Below are 18,043 nucleotides of genomic sequence, written 5' to 3'. Positions count from 1 at the left end.
CGGAAGTAGCCACTTCTTTTTCTACATGGGAGTAACTAGAGAGATCAAAAATTATTCTAGAATTATGAAGTTATAAAAATATAGAAAAAATGTCCTAGAAATATAAAGTCATTCTATTGTGATTCTAGAATATTATGGGATTATGGAAGTGTATCTATTTAATGATACTCTATAATTAAATTTGGATTACTTTCCACTGCAGATCAAACTGAAACACCCACGTGCTCAACCTTCTACAGTTACAATTTAGGACACTTATCTGAATAACCTGAATTTCAAGCCATTTAACACTTGCTTATCATAAATCAGACTGTGATGAAAGCAACTGCATTCCCACAAAACAGGGAGAGCAATCCGCTGAGACGAGAGGCGAGAAGCGAAACGTTGTGCTGTCCCAAGGCTATCTCGCAAAGGGGATTATGCTGCTGGCTGAATACAGCAGAGACAGTATGTGAATATCCTCCTCCTCACCTTCGGCAAATTTCAGCAGAGATGCATTTTAGTGGGATTGCCCACCTAAGGTATCTCTGCTTTTTGTGCTGTCTGTATACAGCACATGCTCCCCTACCCCCACCAGGGACTGTGTCCCCATTTACGCACATTTCATTAGGAACAACCTGGCAATAATAAACTCATGGCCAGCCATACAAGCCAAAAGTTAATCCTATGCATTTCCAAGATGTAAAGTATTTTAGCCATCACGACATGCCCATTTTTTTGCTCTGTGTGCTTCTGAGGTCTGTGCATCTGGACTGAGCTCTGCGCATTGCGACGGCACGCTGACCTTTCCTCCACGCCAAAAGGATGCACAGCTCAAGTCCCAAACATGGGAAAAGAGGATGCAGCATAGAAACGCACAACCCATTGCCAGCACTGTGTCCTTTCCAAGGGCAGATCCTACTGAAGTTACAGATTTTGAAGTCTACCATACCCCTAAACGGGGACTCTGCTAATCCTCAAGGAAGTCCGTCCCCAATTGATTTGACAGGCCACAAAGGCAACAGTCTGATTTCCCTGCCCAAACCCTGTATAAAGAGAGCTGTGTAATTGCTTGTTTGGAATTCAGCATCATCACATCAATGGTTTTTTTCATATCATTACTAAAACATTTAGGAACAGCTATGATCAATCAGTTCTTCAAAAAGAAAGAGACAACGGTGTTAAACACAGATAATTAGTGAACCTACAATCCTGTTCTTACAAAGAAATCAAAAAAGGCAAGATGTTGCCAGGTTGATTATCCACTAACAAACGGCTTCGCTTTTTAAACCATTAAGAAATGTAAACAACATGCAAAACTAAACCCCAAAAGAAGAAAAAAAAAAACCCACCCAGTTCTGATGGCAGCAGGACTGAGCTTTTGCAGTAGCCTCTCCATTTTTATGATCTTTCCCCTCTTTTTTGGCCAGGCTGTATAAGACAGAGCTGTGAGTGGGTAGACTATTTTTCAGCTCCCTGTTTTTAAGTTCTCCACTTGCATCGCCCCAACATCACTTGCAGGGGAAGAGCAGGCAGCAGCCACAGCTCCCACATCTCTGCATGGAGGGGAGCTGGTGTTGCCAAAGACCCTCATGCTTACACTGCAAACCAAGTACATCCTTAAACCCACACATAAATACCTGAATGATCACAAGCCTTCAAAAGGACCAAGAAATGTTTGTCTATTTTAACCACTGGACAGCCACTTCATGCAATCCCAAGCCCTCTTTGCTTTTAAATAATTTTTTTTCCAAGGAGCCTGTCTAGCAACTTCTGCAGTGACTGCTCTCACGATTAGCACATAACCCGCTCTCCCACAGGCCTGCAACGATGCATCCATGACCCTCTGTAGCATATGCATATGTTTGGGTTCTGGTGCAGGACAACTGTCAGTTCAGTTCTCAAAGTGCCTGCAGAAATACTGAAAGGCAGGCCTGCTTTTATTTCTAATTGAATTCCCTTTATTTTTTTTTTAAAGTGCTGCATTCCTCACAAAGTCATTATCATCAAATTTTATCCTTCTGCATACATGTGTGCAGCTACTCCGAAAGTATAAGATGAAATGCTCTTCTAATACTAAGTTTATTGCACGCTTTTCCTGCTTTCATATTTTTAGTACAATTAAAGGTATAAGGTTATTAAAGATAAAACCTGTACTGCAGGTCTGAGTTCCCTTCTTTGGGCTGGCCAAGCCAACAATGGCACAAACATTTAGGGAATCCTGAATGGAAAGAGAGATGATCCCAGTGCCAAGGGTATCCCTGAGCTGGCATTCGCATCAAGGACGCTTTGCCAAGAGCACCGTGTGAGGTCTAAGCAGGCACAGGGTGGCAGAGCAAGGTTTGCCTCTCAGCTAGTTTCATAGAGCCAGTGGCGTTTCTTCTGGGTGACAAATGAACAGGCTCTCTCCCTTGACTGTAAAAAACATGCACAGATTGATAACTGTTTGAAGCCAGTACTTTCAGACAGATAAGCAGAGAAAACAAATTCTTCTTCACGGTGCCCAGGCACTGCTGGGGAAAGAAACCAGAACTGGACAGTACCGATCTCATCATATGAGAGTTTTGTGTTTGTTTTTTTTTTCTTTTTAGTTTTAGCAAAACCCCTTTACTTTGGCAAGTAAAGACCAACATGAAGAGAGACAGAGACCAAATAGTTGTGAGCATCACACACCCCACAAACACTAAAGACCTGATATGGATGAAAAGATTTCTGTCCAGCTGGGAGCTGATGTAAGAAACACAGCCTGGGTACACGCTAGCACAACCGCCTGCATGCAGGGACCCAAACCACCACAATACCACCTGCAGATCTGGCCCAAATGACTTTCACAGAAGCATAACTACACCCTTTTCACCAGATGCCTAAGAAATACTACACAAAATCAGAATGAATGACAGATGCACATTTCCATTTTCCAGTTGTCAAAATCCTCCGAGCTCACTGCAGAAAGGATGCAACCAGCAGAAGCAGGAAAACACAAAACCCTACTTCCATTTACTTAGAAGATGATTTATGCTGATGGCTTTAAAGTCAGATTATAATTTAAGAAAAATTATAGTGATTATGTATAAAAATATAATGACCAAAAAGAGGATGCACAATCTACTTTTTGCAGCACTATCTTAAAATTCAGTAAAACTGGGGGTTTGTCTCTTCTTTACCCAGGCGGCTCTGGGGGTCACTCGTCCCCACACAATATGTGAGGATTAGTTAGTAATGACAGAGACAGGCAAATGGGGAAGGGAAAATTGGCTCTTATGTAAAGAACCTCAACATAAAGACTTAAGTGGCAACGTTTCAAATTATTGAAAGTGGGTAAACTGTTCACTCAAACATTTATTTGGAAATAAGTTAACAAAAACCTGGCTTACCACTCCCTTGCCCTGACTAGCTCACTTAGTCTCTTCAGCTGCAGATCATTTACTACATCTGACATGAAAACTCTCTTATTGTTTGCTATTGAACACAATATTTAAAATCAACAAAGATGTATGACAGTGCTTTCCCTTCTGTTACGGGTAACAGCACATGATTAGTCTCTTCTATGTACTCCAAAGGATGTTTAAACCTCACACAAACTATGAAGTGAAAATATCGTATGGTCTTTCCTCACTAATTTACATGGTGGATTTTACACAATTTAGTGTGTTTCTAAATTAAATAATTTACATGCACTAAGGGAAGGAAGGGAAACCTGCTTGATTCCCAGCCATTCATAAGCCGATCGCAGAAATCAGAAACTATTTCCATAAAAGTGAAACGTAAAATAAGACCCACTATTGTTACAAGTAGATAAATTTATGACAGATTCAACTCAGAGCTTCCTTTAAATCACAGTTGTTCCAAGACTTGAGTTTGAAAATGTCTGTAATTTGACAACCAGTGTGAATCCACTCCCAGCGTACTCACTCTTAAGCATGATAAAACTTGCACTTGCAGCAGAGTCTCTCCTGTTTTACTAGCACTAAAGTGGTTTTCAGGGTTTGAAAGTTTCTTTAGAGGAGTTTTGAAACTCCTGTTGCTAGAAAAATATTTGTCCATTTTTTCTGCTATGAAGTTTGACATTAGCATAGACTCTAGGAAGAAAAATACAAGGGAAAGTCTGGCCAAAACCAGACTAAAATTCAACAAGGAAAAGCAGAATTTCTATTAATTTTAATTTAAAAAGCCATATTTCTGTATCATTGAACCAAACTGAGCAGAGGAAAGAGGGCAGGTTTTGATATCTGTGAAATTTTGAATTGCAAACCCCCTCATCTAGGGCTTTTTTATGCTTCACAAAACAACATAAATATGCTACAAGCTCTTCTGAGTGGTCCACTAGAACCTGATGTTAAAATGCCTCTCTGAAACAGCTTTCGGCATAGGTAAATGTGCTCCCACAGAGCCAGCTGGGTCATTTTGAACTGTTAGCACTCCTAGGCTTTTATTTTTGCTCCTCAGCTATTTGATTCTGCCCTTTCATGGCCCCTCCGATGGATTATATGAGCATCCATTGTCTGCTATGGTTCAAAGTCAGCCAGGTTAGCTCCAATCGCTGCTGAAGCTTACTTAAATTTCAGTAAGTCACAGGTGTCTGAGGCAAGCCTGCTACAACAAAATTAATTAATGGAATAGCTTCAGCAAACCGGACTGAAAGGAGCATGTCACATCTGATAAAAGATTGGTTAAAAGGCATGGTTAAGAGATTCCTTACCCAATTTAGTCCCTGCAAACGGACTCCACAATGAAAGAGGACCCTTGTTAGAGCAGTGAGTTTTCCACTACGTTTTTTCTTTGCCCAGGATTAAGGACAAAGCAGCTTTAACCAGCACCTATTTTGGCAGGGCTGTCCAATTAGCCATGCACAGAAACAGGCTTTCTGATTATTTACCTTCCCCTGAAAATCGATGGCATTAAAAACAACAAAGCTTTCTGCAGTGGGTTTGCTGTCTTTCAGTCTGTCACCTTCCTTTAGACCTCCCCGGTGATTCTGTCCCACTGCGGAGAGGAATTTTCTACCCTGGAGCTGGTCCCTTGCCCTAGATTTCAGATGTTTTTCCAGGTAGCTTCAATGACTTCCAGCTGTGTCTAGGTCGGGTTTCCTTTCACTCACCCCTGGTTTATCTGTCTTAATACTGAGAACACGAAAGGACAGAGACCGTGGCACAGTGAAACGCTGAACAGCAGAGTCATCTACAGGACTACATCTGCACCTGGTAATAAATATTTATGTCCAGGTCTGAAGGGAGTTGCATTTCCCAATGGCTGCTTTCAAGGAGGGAAGAGGACAGAGGCATCTCTGTGGTAGGGCTTTTGGGGGAGCTCCATGGAGCAGCTGCGGAGTCAAGGCAGAGAGCTGCTTCCAGCACGCCCAGTGCAAGCTGCCCTCCAACCCACTTCTGGGGAGAAGACTTACTTCTGTAAGCACTGAAAGGGACAATACACCTGACCATGTCTTAAAGACATGGATTTCATTTCCTGATCTGTCACTGGCCGTATTGGAGAACAAATAGATGAGACGTCACGCAATCCTGTTAGTGGGGGCCACAGATGATTTGAAAGAATAACATTGATTTGCCAAAGGTCTTGGTAATTTGAATTCATTGTTGGGATGGGGCAGGAATGTATCAGAGAAAAAGATACTTTAAGACTACTTTTTTTTTTTTTTTTTTTTTTTTTAAATACTGTGTTCATGTGAAGACTGGCATAATGCAACCGTTGCAGGTGGTGGCTTGTTCCTCACCAATGACTAGATCCTACAACCACAGTGCATTTCTCAGATGTCCCTCAAGAGCAGATCTCCTGGACAGAGCAATATGAAAAGACAAAAACGGCCACTATTTGTACTGCCAATTTCTGCTCACTTTCAATGCCTGACACGCCAATCTCTCTCAAGATATTTAACAGTGGTTTAGCTCAATGAACAGCCAAAATCCCCTCATCCACAACTCTCTATGCAAACCATATGTTGCAGTTGAAAACTCTGAAGATTATAATTACAACTGTCCATTCAATTTAAACAAAGTCAAGAATGAAAACTATTTCAAATTCAATAAACAGGCCGTTTGAAAGTGTAGATGCTGTGGAGGACAAGCTTAACAACTTAATTGACAGGTAAAGCTTCATTTCTAATCCTCATTTTGATATTGTCTGTAGCCTCAGGAGTCAAAACACATCACTGCTCAGTCCTGAAAATATGCAGAGAAAATGAAAGTGTCAGTTGAATGAAAAAAGGAGAAGCATGTGTTTGATAGCTGGGTATGCCTGTGATATGTAAACTGCTTTGGAGTCAAGCAGCCCTAATTAAAGTTTGAAGGCTTTCTTCATTAACTATACACATGCATGTTATTTATATATATACACACACACACACACATATATAAGTTTGATGCAATTATTGAGACCAGATAATTTGCAAGAAAATCAGAGTATAGGATTACAGTATGGAACATGATAATTTCATGGACCAACCTCAGACAACACTGTGACATTTTCACACAGCTGTGAAGAAATACTTTTCCCCATCTTTTCACAAAGCAGATTTTTACATTTTTCTCCACTTTAGTCTTTAAAACAAAAAAGAACAATCCATTTCTGAACCTCAAAGTAGCACACAGCATCTCGGCAAAGTAAAGCCAAAAAGGAAGACCGATGGGGTTACCGGCCTCCACAGTGGGGTTATACTAACAGATCTGTACACCCTTGATGGCTCTGATTCACATCAATATGAAACCCACACAGATGGACATAAAATTCTCAGTGGAAAACTGGTGCCAGGATAAGTGAATGACCACATGAAATAACAAGGGAGTACAATCGGAAGAATGACAATCCAGACAAACGTGTAACTTATGATCTTTAAAAATGTTTACATGCTGGAGAAAACAGCCTCAGTCATTTTACTGTTTTCTGTAGAAAAGAAGTGAATGTACCAGCTGTAAACAGGGAAGCTGGAAGAGGATGTATACTTGTACGCCGCAGCAGTGTGGGCTGAAACACAATAATTAAAGTTTTATGTAATTTCTGCTTAGGAGAAAGGCTTTCAGATCACTAGCATCAGCAGCTTCACCGCAACGCTCTTGCAAGCTTTCCTGACATAGGACAGCATAGTAGAAGGAAGATTTGTTATGGGGCTATCAATTTTTAAATACAGCTCCTCAGCACAATTCAGTGGGGTCATGCTGGGAGGTGGGAGGCTGGCAGAGGAGGAGAGGAACTCTACAAGGGGATGTACTTAACAAGCGACAGCACGATACAGTCCAAACCCCACGCGCAGATTCAAATCTGAGGTGTACTAAGGAGTTTTATGCATCGGGCCATCAGCATCTTCTCTCGGCAGGATATGACAGTTTGAAAAAATTTATGGAATAAAAAAGAGAGCAATGACTGATCTGATGAGAACATCTGGGTTTTGTTAGCAACAATATTAATGCCCACTTGCTGAGCTCAGTGTCTTCATTACAGTATACTGCATAGAGAAATGTCTTTTCCCCACACAGTAGGTAAAATATGCTGAAGAAAATGATAATCATGCAAATACCTTCATAATCTGATGTTTCCAGCTTACTGTACATATGCTCTGCTGGTTGGAAACATGAATGCTATTTGTGACAAATGTCCTACTTGTGTTGGTAAAAAGCTTAAAAACATCACATGGATAGACTTGTCTCACAAACTGACTGGAACATAAGCCAGTCTTGGGAATAATTGGTTTGGAAGGAGCGATCACCAGTCAGAACTGTATTGCTCAACATGTGAAATGCATGCAATGCCAGCACCACGCCTGCAGTGACAAGACTGTACGGGGCTAGGAAAAGAAGGAGGGAGAGCACACCACTCAGCCACCAAGCTCCATCTCTCTGCCCATCTCACCTACAGGAGACCCCAGCACAATCCGCTCCATTTCTGTAAAAACTGGCTCACTGACATTGCTCTACAGCCATTACTTCACCGGGTGCCTCCTCAAGAAGCCAGCACAAGTATTGATCCCCCACCGGAGCTATCACAATTCCAGGCTGATCTGCAACATAAATCGCCAGCGAGCGAAAGACAGCATGTTACACCGATTTTCTTGCTCTGCTTCCTTATGACATATATTAGTTGTGACTCTGCAGATATTCAACCATAAGAAGAAAGAAGTGGCATTAACACATCCCAAACCTATCCGTACCAACTTCCAGAGCTGGATCCTAATGAACAATGTCACAACGCTCAGAAGATTTTTTTCTCCTTTTTTTCCTCTTCCTGAGATTAAAAATGACATCAAATTAATCACTTGATTACTCCATTTTTATTAGTTGTTTTTGAACTCCTTGGCTGACATTGAATCTCTTTTGGGATAGTAACTGTTAACAAGGTTCTCAGGTGGGTCTCTGAAAGGTCTGGTATGCAACTACAGCACGTTTATTTCAAGTTGGTCTTCTAATAAATCCCAGTTAAAGCCCTCAGGTACTCATGTGATTGAAGTTTGAGTAATCCAATATGATGTTGATCAAACTACTGATCTTTTAATAACGAACTGTAGCCCTCCCAGCAGTTGCTATCTTGCTGACAGTCATGTCTGGATTGCTTCCTTTGGGCCAATGCTTTGAACAGCGAAGCTGACAGATTTCTGTTTGGTTTAGATTTTATCACAAATTGTTTTAAAGCTTTTAAAAGATATATCAGAGGGCTCATAAAATCTGTGGGTATTTCAATAAAAAAACCCGGGATTTCTATTAGTTGTCCTAGTGAAGACTGGTATTAAATGCTTCTAAAGAGGAATATAAACACCGCTCAGGAGTTGTACTTCTTCCTATCTCTGTATCTGCCCTTAGTCCTTGTTTACGTAGCCTGTAGGCAAAGCTATAGAAAAAGCAGTAGTTACCCTCCACAATATTCTCCACTGAGAGGCAAATGTGCACATTTTTCCTCTCATAATTTCCATTTAAAGTATGAATTGAAGGTTTCTAAGCCTTGCCTCTCAACCCAAGAATAATTCAGTTGCAATTTACATTTTCGATGTGCTCAAAATGAACACCAAGATGACTCATGTGCTGTTTATAAGATGCTTTTATTTGCTGGTAAATACCTTGCCACAAACAAGCTATAATTTAAGTATTCAAAAGCCTTGCTTCTGCATAAAATTACTACTAACCGTAATTTTGGAGACCATGACCAGAGCTTCAATTTCAGGCTTGCGAAGCTCTTCCTACACAACGATTCTTAAAAGTATGAATGTATTTTCTTCTCTGACAACAGCAATCATTGTATCCCTGTAATTGCAGAAAAGATTACCTGGCTTTTAATTCACATTAGTTGGTTGCAACAATACCATGCTTCTTTCCTTTCCTCTAAAATAAACTAATTATTGTCAATCAGCCCAGTGGAATGTTCACGTTCTCCATAACCTGCCTTTCAAAAGTAGTCATAAATGCTAGGAACTAGCTAATATAAACTAATCAGAGCCTAGAAATATCTCAAAACATATTTGTACTGCAGTCTATCATTTTTGTCATATTATTTCTAAATATTATATTTTGTCTGGACAATAGCAGTCTTCTCATATAGTTATATAGTGCTTTTCATCTAGCTATTCAAAGCTCTTGCATTAATTAAACAACATTAAATCCCTGAGTGGTGTAGCAAATACTATAACATTTCCAAACCTTAAATGATGCTTTCATTGTTGAAAGCTAATCAATAAAGCTTCATGCATTGAGCAGTTTGGACAAAGAAAACTTTTCAGGCCAGTATGTTCGCTCACACCCACCTTCCTGAACAAACAACTGCAAGAACTGGAGTCACACGCAGAGACACCGTGAAGGGGACCTCTGTCATTCTCCCTGCATTTCACGCAACGGCTCCTTCCCAAAGATAATAGCAAGTTACGGTTCCCTCTAAGTATTTCCTTCCAGCTGGTAGAGCCCATGTGAGGCTTTTCAGATCCCAGAGGAAGACAAGGGAGCTGGAAGCCTTGGGGAAGCAGCCCGTGTGCCGCGTCTATAATCAGCTGTGACGCACGGTGCGCTTTCAAGCGCCATATGGACTAGACCAGCAGACGCCGTAGAGATGGGACTCTTCGTTTGTTGTTACCTGGGAGGCCTTTTCTAGAGAAAAATCTAGAAACTATTTTTCCCTTTCAGTCCGTATCAAATCAGTGATCAATAATTCATCTAACAACTGAAATGCAGAACGGGGTGCCAGTTTTCTGTGGTTTATGAATAATACTGTGCTTTTTAAAAAACACACCGCTTTGGAACACAGCTGAAGATGTGCTGCAGGAAACATATGACATGCCGACAAGCTGCACTACACCCAACCCTGTGTAATGCTTATGTAACCTGAAAATTAAACTGCCAGTTGCATGCTTTTTTCTTATGCAAAAGGCTTTTATTAACATGCTAGAAATGAATTAAGCATTCAAAGAGAAAAACCTAGACACCAAAAAAACCCTTCAACGGAATAAAGAAATTTTTCCTCCATGGGAAAAGAAGAGATTTACCAAGATTATCTTGAAATAATCATTGAATTCTTGAAATGTAAGTGGTCCCAGTCTGCCCTGAGAGCCAAGGCTGCAAATGTAGGTAGGACTCCTTCGGCTGCTGCTCTGAAGGCTCGGATTAGGATATTGCTCTCGACACCAGCCGTTTCTACCTAACTGGTCTGCACGAAACTTGTGCTTAAAAAGTGATTGAAAACTGACTGTGCCTGTCCTTAACTCCAATCAATAAAACACGCATCCAGGATAAACGAGCTCACTCTTCAATGGCAATATTCACTTTGGAGGTAGCTGTCATAACTGTTAGTTCATCTACCCTGAGGGATATCAGATGTGAGAAATTATGTGGTTTAGCTCACAGCCGTCTTTGCTCAGTGTGTAAGAGAGGGGTGGGGAGACTTTAGCAATAGGCCAGCATGAATCAGGGAAAACCTAAACAAGTGCAATTAAAACTCAAAAAAAAAAAAATCAATTACCTGAGCATCAGGTGCTCTTCCCGGCTAAGACTACCACATAAGGGCTTAAAAAAAAGAGGCTGGAAGTGTCTGGCTCTGGTCCGAGTGATGCACCTACCCTTCCCTGATTGAGGAGAAACAGGTCAGACAGAAAATAAATGTGATTTTGTCAAGTTTGCTATACGATATATTTTAATAAGATTGAAAGGGTTCGTGTGTCGCCTGCGTGTAATTGAGTGGATTAGCCTTGGGAAGGCGCACAAAACGAGAGGGGACTGACCAAACCAACCCACCGCATTCGCTACGTGCTGCCAGCCTGAAACGAGCTCACCAAAATTCAGCTCAGGTTCCTGTCTGCCTTGGGCTTGCCGTTAATCAGGATCCAGGTAATTCATTTAAAGTGTCCAATAACCTCCAGTTATTGTTACCTTTACTATGAGTCTGTTGTAATTTTTACAACTTATTGGGAGCACACTTTTTGCTGTAGTACTACCACGAAGAGACAAATGCAGAAAGATGACACTATTTGCCTAGGAGAGTGCAACAGCTTCTCGCAGCTATTGATCCCAGCCAATTCCGAGTGCAGCACAGGAGTGCGTAGGAAAGGTCAGACAAACGACCTCCAGCCTTCATTGCTTCTCAAGAGCCAGAGACAAATGCTTCAAAATGAGAATTGGTAATTTCCAAAAGAATTACTCAGGAATAGAAATAAAATTTCATTCCCAATGAAGTTTGCAAATGTATCTATGAATGTCTTCAGTAGTTTCTGCCCGAATCTTCTCTGCAGCCTTGCACAAACACCGCACAGTTCTCCTGCCTAAACTCAATCATCTCCAGAAAACCACAGAAGTCTGACTGCGTAATGCTAAATAGCATTTTAAATGCACGATTAATTCTTAATCTTCGTTAATATATTTTCCTTTGTAAGAGGAGTAAGGGAGCCCTTGATTTTTATCAGCTGGGATCTGAAATAAAAATAATGTAATTATGCTTTGTATTTGTGACTAATAATACTGATCTGACAGGTAGAAGCAATCATAAATAAACAACATTTATGTATAAAAACAGGTATTGCTTCTTGTTGAATTCACTTCAAATGATCAGAGATCTACCAGTATTCTGGATGCACAAACTTACAGAGAAGAAAATGTTTATTCTGTGGCCTCCAACAGAGTGCATCACAGCTTTTTTTCTATTTTGAAACTTAAATACTTGGAGTTTTCCAACTTTGATATAAGAACTCCTGTTGGAGCCCCAGGGTACCTGAAAGCACCTAGTGACAGGGTTGGAAATGCCAGAAATGAGGTTTTGTCCTCTTTAGCCTCACAACTCTTTCTCTTCCTTTTTGAATTGCTGTAAAAAAAAATCACATAAAATATTTTAGTTATCAAAATCATTCCCCCAGGGTCAGTTAAGGTCACAAGACGGAGTTGCCTGTTCCCTCCATTCTCTGAGGTAGACATTAAGTGGCACAGTAATCCAGTTACAAATAATTAGATATTAATGATACTATTCCTGCAACTGGTTTTATTTCCATATCTCAAGACAAAGTCTTAAAATAGAGAAAGATGAAGAAGGCTGGGTAGCTTCACCTCATCTAGGAGTGCCTTCACTTGATTGCCCTGAGATTTGAGTTCATGCAAAGTAGTATTTGTTGCACCTATAACCAGACTGGTATATTTTTTTCTTTTTCTAAAATACATTTTATTTTCATTGTTTTCCTTCCAACAGTGTAGTGTCCCTGAAAACATGCAGCTCTGTGAAACGGCATGCCATAGCATTATGAGTCAAAAGCAACTTTCTGAGATAAGACAATGTGAAAGCATCCTGAATCCCTCCAGTGGACTAATTTCTCCTGTCTAGTAAAAATTAAATGAATTAAAAAGCTCCTTGGCATTTCCCTAGAGGTGCAAAGTATTAACATCCTTCAGGGTTTTTTTCACAGGACATGGCAGGAGCCTGGTACATCAATTTGTTGGGCAAGGAAAACAGTCCAATGCAGAATTTGCATGTTCGTTCTCTTCGACAAAAACGGTTTGACAAGAATAAGTTACACCTCAAACCTTACAGGCTAAATAGATGGCGAGGTCATTGTAATAAACGTTTTCTTTTTCTTAGACAAATCCCTCAGTATCCTTCTTAGCTGAGCTGTTAACCCCTCCGTGGCAACAGTGTTTGGAGAGCTCCTGTCTGACCAGAGGTCGGGCTGAATCAGTGACACTGGTGACTATATTACATTACCAGGGTAAGCAGCGGTGGCCTCGCACAGTCACACACTGGCTCTGGACACAGCTGCTCAGAAAGTCCCTCTGGCAAAAGTCAGGAAACCTGCCAGGGCTCCCAGGTTTGACCAAAACCCCTGGGAACGGGGTTACAGTGATTGCAGTATTACTCTAATCAGTAAAAGAAAAGCTTCTTTTCATCAACAGCTAATCATAGGACTTCATTTGCCTCTAACTTCCTTCAGTTGCCTTGACAGATGAAAGCACAATAATATAAATAAGAAATGACAGTTTACCAAAGAAGGTTAACATAAGGTCACAACCTTTTTTTTTTTTTTTTTTTAATCTGACTTCTGGAGCTTACTCATGTGTGAAAATATGCTTTTGTAGCTGCAGCCTCAGCATCCCCCATGGATCTGGACTTGTGCCAATAATGGAGTTTTAAAATGGTATTTATGTTTGGAAAATACCATTTCTGGTTTTTGTGACATTCGAGTAGAATTGTTTCGCATTAGTATGAAATATTAAATGAGAATACTCATCCATCTCCCAGCGTGCCTTCTCACTGGTGCAGGAAGCCAGTGGTACCTCTGCTTAATGCATCGGGAGGTGTCGCGCCCAGAGACACATCTCCTCTGCCTTTCCCAGACCAAGCCACAGCTTTCTGAGCAAATCCACCCACGGACACTGACCTGACTGCCCCCGAAACACTGAACGCCGGTACGGATGCACAGGGCACAGAATCAGGCTGACAAGTCACACACTGGTAAATGTCAAATATTAATTTGTTGTATTATTTGTGCAGTGATTTAAATCCAAATCCTTTCTCATCATTAATTTCCATCAGACACAGGAAGAGCAAAAGGTAAGTATGAGCTTTCTGTCAAAATCTCTAATGCCTACGTGACTATCTGCCAGAAAATATTTCTCTGTCAGATAAGAAAACTGAAGATCTGTCCATGAACACTGGAGAGTAAAATCTGCCGTACAACATGTAGATAATTAGTTTTGAAAGGCTAATCAGTTCACTGCTCTGGTTGGCATTTCTATATAGATGCACATGCCTTCACGTTACTACACCTTTCCTCTTGATGTAAGTATCGCTCTCTAAGTAAGGCTTTACATACCACATAACTAAATGATCTCTCCTGCCATAGGAGCCCCCACTTAGCTAGAAAATATCCTTACAGGACTCAGAAGGAGCACGGTCCCAGCAGCGTGGGCTGCCCAAGGCTGTGCTGCTCACTCCCCTTCCCCACATGCCTCTAACCAACACCTCTAACCGCAGAACCACCTGAGGAAGGCAAGGTTTAGTCAATGCTGATAGCAATAACTTATTTTAAGATTGCATTGCCTATTTTATGCTGCTACATGTTGCATATTCACAGAGCCTTGTGTCTTGCACACACCTTTGACACCCTAGAAGACAGAGATGCTGAGCATCCTCAGCTTATTCTAGCTGGGAAATTAGGCCTTTGGGTCTCCTAAAATTGCCCCCCCCCCAACTATTATTGATCAAATCAGCAGTACACTTCATTACGTTATTGGATTAGTGAATTTTTACCTACTTTCCCTTCCTTAGCATTAAACAGCTACCAATTAATAAAGCTTTTTTTTTTTTTTTTTTAATAATTCTGACAACATCTTTCCTTTTTGCCAGAAGGATGCTCTATTTTATTTCTGAAAAACAGGATCAATCTTTGCACTAATAATGACTTACTGAATAAAATCTGTACCACTTCCATGGTGCTTTTCTAACAATACACTTTATTTGTACCTTGGCTTATAGAAAAGCCTGTACACCAATTGATCATTTCACTCACCAGTGAAATAAAACCAACCATGAGATGGATAATGGGAGCAGAACAATAGTACACATCTATTTAATGCTCGAGTTTAGACTAAGGGGTAACATAAAGCACAATGATGCTATAAAGAAAGAAAGAATGTAACTGCTGAGAACAACTATAAGCCTTATTCCTCCAAAAACGCTGGCTAACCTGAATGAGAAGCTGCTTTACTCTCATCTGCAAAATGACCCCTTTGAGCAATGCAGAGGCATCAATAAAACAGCAATTCAGTGTCACGTCCTGAAAGATCCAGCACCTTCCAGCAGCACACGCAGCTTCGTTTGGAAGTTCACTTAATTCTTACTTACTTACATTACTACTTACTACTTACATGTAGTGATCAACCACTAAGTTGCTTATATTGTAACATGTGATGACTAGAAATTGGCTTCCTTGTAAGTCAGCGTAGCCGTACGCTCATCATCATTATCTCCACAAAAGTTCAAGTGTAATTAGTGTCACCCCTATGTTCACTTTGTTCTATGACCTGAGCATTTACAGTTTATTGTAGGTTTCCATTTTTGTCTGAAGAGTTCAAAAAGCAGCTTCAAATCTGTGACTAATATATGCTTCTGCAATTCCTGCTTTCATAGTGTATAGTACAGGAATCAAACACCTTAAGCTCTGCTTGAGGTTTTTAAAGAATGTCAAACTACTAGCTTTTAAAATATATTTTAAGAAAAGAAGAATTGTGCAGAAGGAACACTAATTTAACTAACTTACTAACACAAAAGTATTTTAAAGGAAACGGGGCTCTTGCAGACTAGGCAATTTAAGATCCCAGTGAGTAGGACACCTGTTTTCAAAAACTTATTTTTTTGACAACCTTTATGCAGATCTGCAAGCAATAAGTAGCCACCAACATGCAGACCGGTTCATGGGTATATTATCAGCCAGTCCCTGAAAGAGGCAAGAGAAGGTTGAGGTGAAGTAGCAGGAATCTGTGAATCATGCATAGTATTTCTGGCTTGAGCTCTCAAAAGGCCAAAATGAAAGCACAGAGGACCATCGCAAAAAACTTCAATCAATCTAAAATAACCATCTACAGCTTATTTAAACTGTCGAGTTGGATATCAAATGATAGGCTGGTGTGGAAAATAATTCTATCGTCTTCTAGTGAAAAAAGGAGTGCAGGCAAATGGATTATAAAGTTAGGATAAAGCAGATGACCACATCCAAGAAATACATTGCTTTGTACAAACCTTAAGAAAGGAGTTGAAGGACAATGGTAAAATGAAATCCTGGAAGAAAGGAATTTGTGAGATACCACGCAACAGGAAAAGCCAGAGAAGATGGTTTCTTGTGAAAAGATGGTAATACACTTCATGAAAACCTAACCTAGTACCTTTCAACTTGAGATAATAAAAATATGTCAACGATATACTTATTGCAGCAATAAAATGCAATCGAGGGTGCAATCCAGGCACACAGCCAGTGCACACAAGATCACACAGCCGCAAACATTCATTACCTGTGTTAGAGGAGAGTTCAAGAAGAGGAACTGCTCTGGCCTGCAATACAGTACACCCACACCTGATCTCCTCTACCTTTTGCAGCATCTGATGATGCAAAAAATGTAGTGACTGTAGGTTCAACAGATCAGATGGGCTCGTTTATACCCACTCTTTGTTTACCCGTGTGTCTTTAAGAAGTCTAACCATAACTCATTATGTGTTCTAACATAAGCTTAAGTGATGTTTTGCTTCTTCACAAAGTCAAGCTTTTGCATAAGAACAAGTTTTACCCTATAATGCACTAACTAGACATACTTCCCTTAGGAAGGAGACACATGGGTTTATGTAGCATGTGGTTTAAAATCCTTTTTTATTCAGTTAATCTCTAGCTGTGGAATTGTGATTGAAATGCAAAAAAATGTATGTGTGTTTTCTGATAAGAACCATTTTGTTTTAGAGACAGGCAAAATGTTATCAAACATATACACTTTCTTCAAGTTTTTAAATTGATGATGGAAATTCCATAATCAGAACATGGCACAGCCAATCCAGGTTAAGTGATAACATTTTTTCATAAAAAAGAAAACAAAACCCCAACGCTTTGAAGTGTTCTTACAGTTACATCTTCATAATCCAGACATGAGAAGATCTGCACTCTTGACAACTCTGAATATTTGCTCTTTGGCTGGCTCCAGATAAAAGCTAACATTTCCTTTTCCTTTCCAATGCCTTCTCTCATTTTTTAATAGCAGTGAGACACAGTACAAAACGTTACCTCCACACGATTTGCCATCTTCTTCTAGTTTCTGGCCAGCTGGACATTTGCAGTGGTAGCTGCCAATGGTATTACAGCACTGGTCATGGCAGCCACCGTTCTCAGTGGTGCACTCATTTATGTCTGAAGGAAGAAAATACACAGCAGTCAGTAAATAGTGAGCATTGACCACATTACCTGGTTATCTGAGGACAATTGTGTATGATTGTGATGTGATGAAATGAAAAAGTTACTAAGATGCACAGCTAAGGCCCCTGGAGGCAACCGCAGGAGCAGGGACTCCCAGCTCTGTTGCTGTGCCCCCCAGCTCAACCAAGAGGTGCTACGGTGGGACTTTGCTCCCCGACTTCTGCATGAGGTAAGCTGCAGGGTCTGCCCAGCTCCAGCTGCAGGCTCTACCCAACACACCAACTTCCCACTTCCACGCAACCAGATCAGGAATAATCTTTTTATGGTCATTTCCACCAGGCTCACTTGTGCATGAGGTTGCTTCTAGCAGTCACGGCAGAGATGAGAAACCTCTAAAAGGTGGTAGTGTTTGAAGTCAGTTAAGGTCCTTCTTTCCTTCAGATACACATGCACTAGTATCTACACACCTCACACATTCACCTGATGAAGTCAGTGCTTGCCTACATGCAAAAATAGAACCTTACACATTATAAATGAAAACCATTAAAGAACCGCAGGAATAAATAAGTAAATAGGCTAGCCAATGGCTGAGAAGAATCAATAGTGAAGACATTTGCTTTTTAACCCATGTTTTTATATACCCTGCATAAGGATTTCTGAAGAAATCATCAGGCCAGCAATAGTGCTCTGTTGAACAGGATCGGAGACAACAGA

General features: G+C 40.5%; 1 protein-coding gene across 1 annotated transcript in view; it reads right to left on the bottom strand.

Annotated features, from left to right (window-relative positions):
• Window positions 1-18,043, bottom strand: part of LOC130158416 (multiple epidermal growth factor-like domains protein 6) — a 200,947-nt gene that overhangs the window by 72,511 nt on the left and 110,393 nt on the right. The window contains exon 5 of the mRNA XM_056359147.1: window positions 17,201-17,323. Coding sequence (XP_056215122.1) covers window positions 17,201-17,323 — 123 coding nt within the window. The remainder of the gene's footprint in view (window positions 1-17,200; window positions 17,324-18,043) is intronic.

Source organism: Falco biarmicus, chromosome 13 (genome assembly GCF_023638135.1).
Source record: "Falco biarmicus isolate bFalBia1 chromosome 13, bFalBia1.pri, whole genome shotgun sequence".
NCBI classification, from domain to species: Eukaryota; Metazoa; Chordata; class Aves; order Falconiformes; family Falconidae; genus Falco; species Falco biarmicus.
This window is presented reverse-complemented; position numbering and strand designations above follow the sequence as displayed.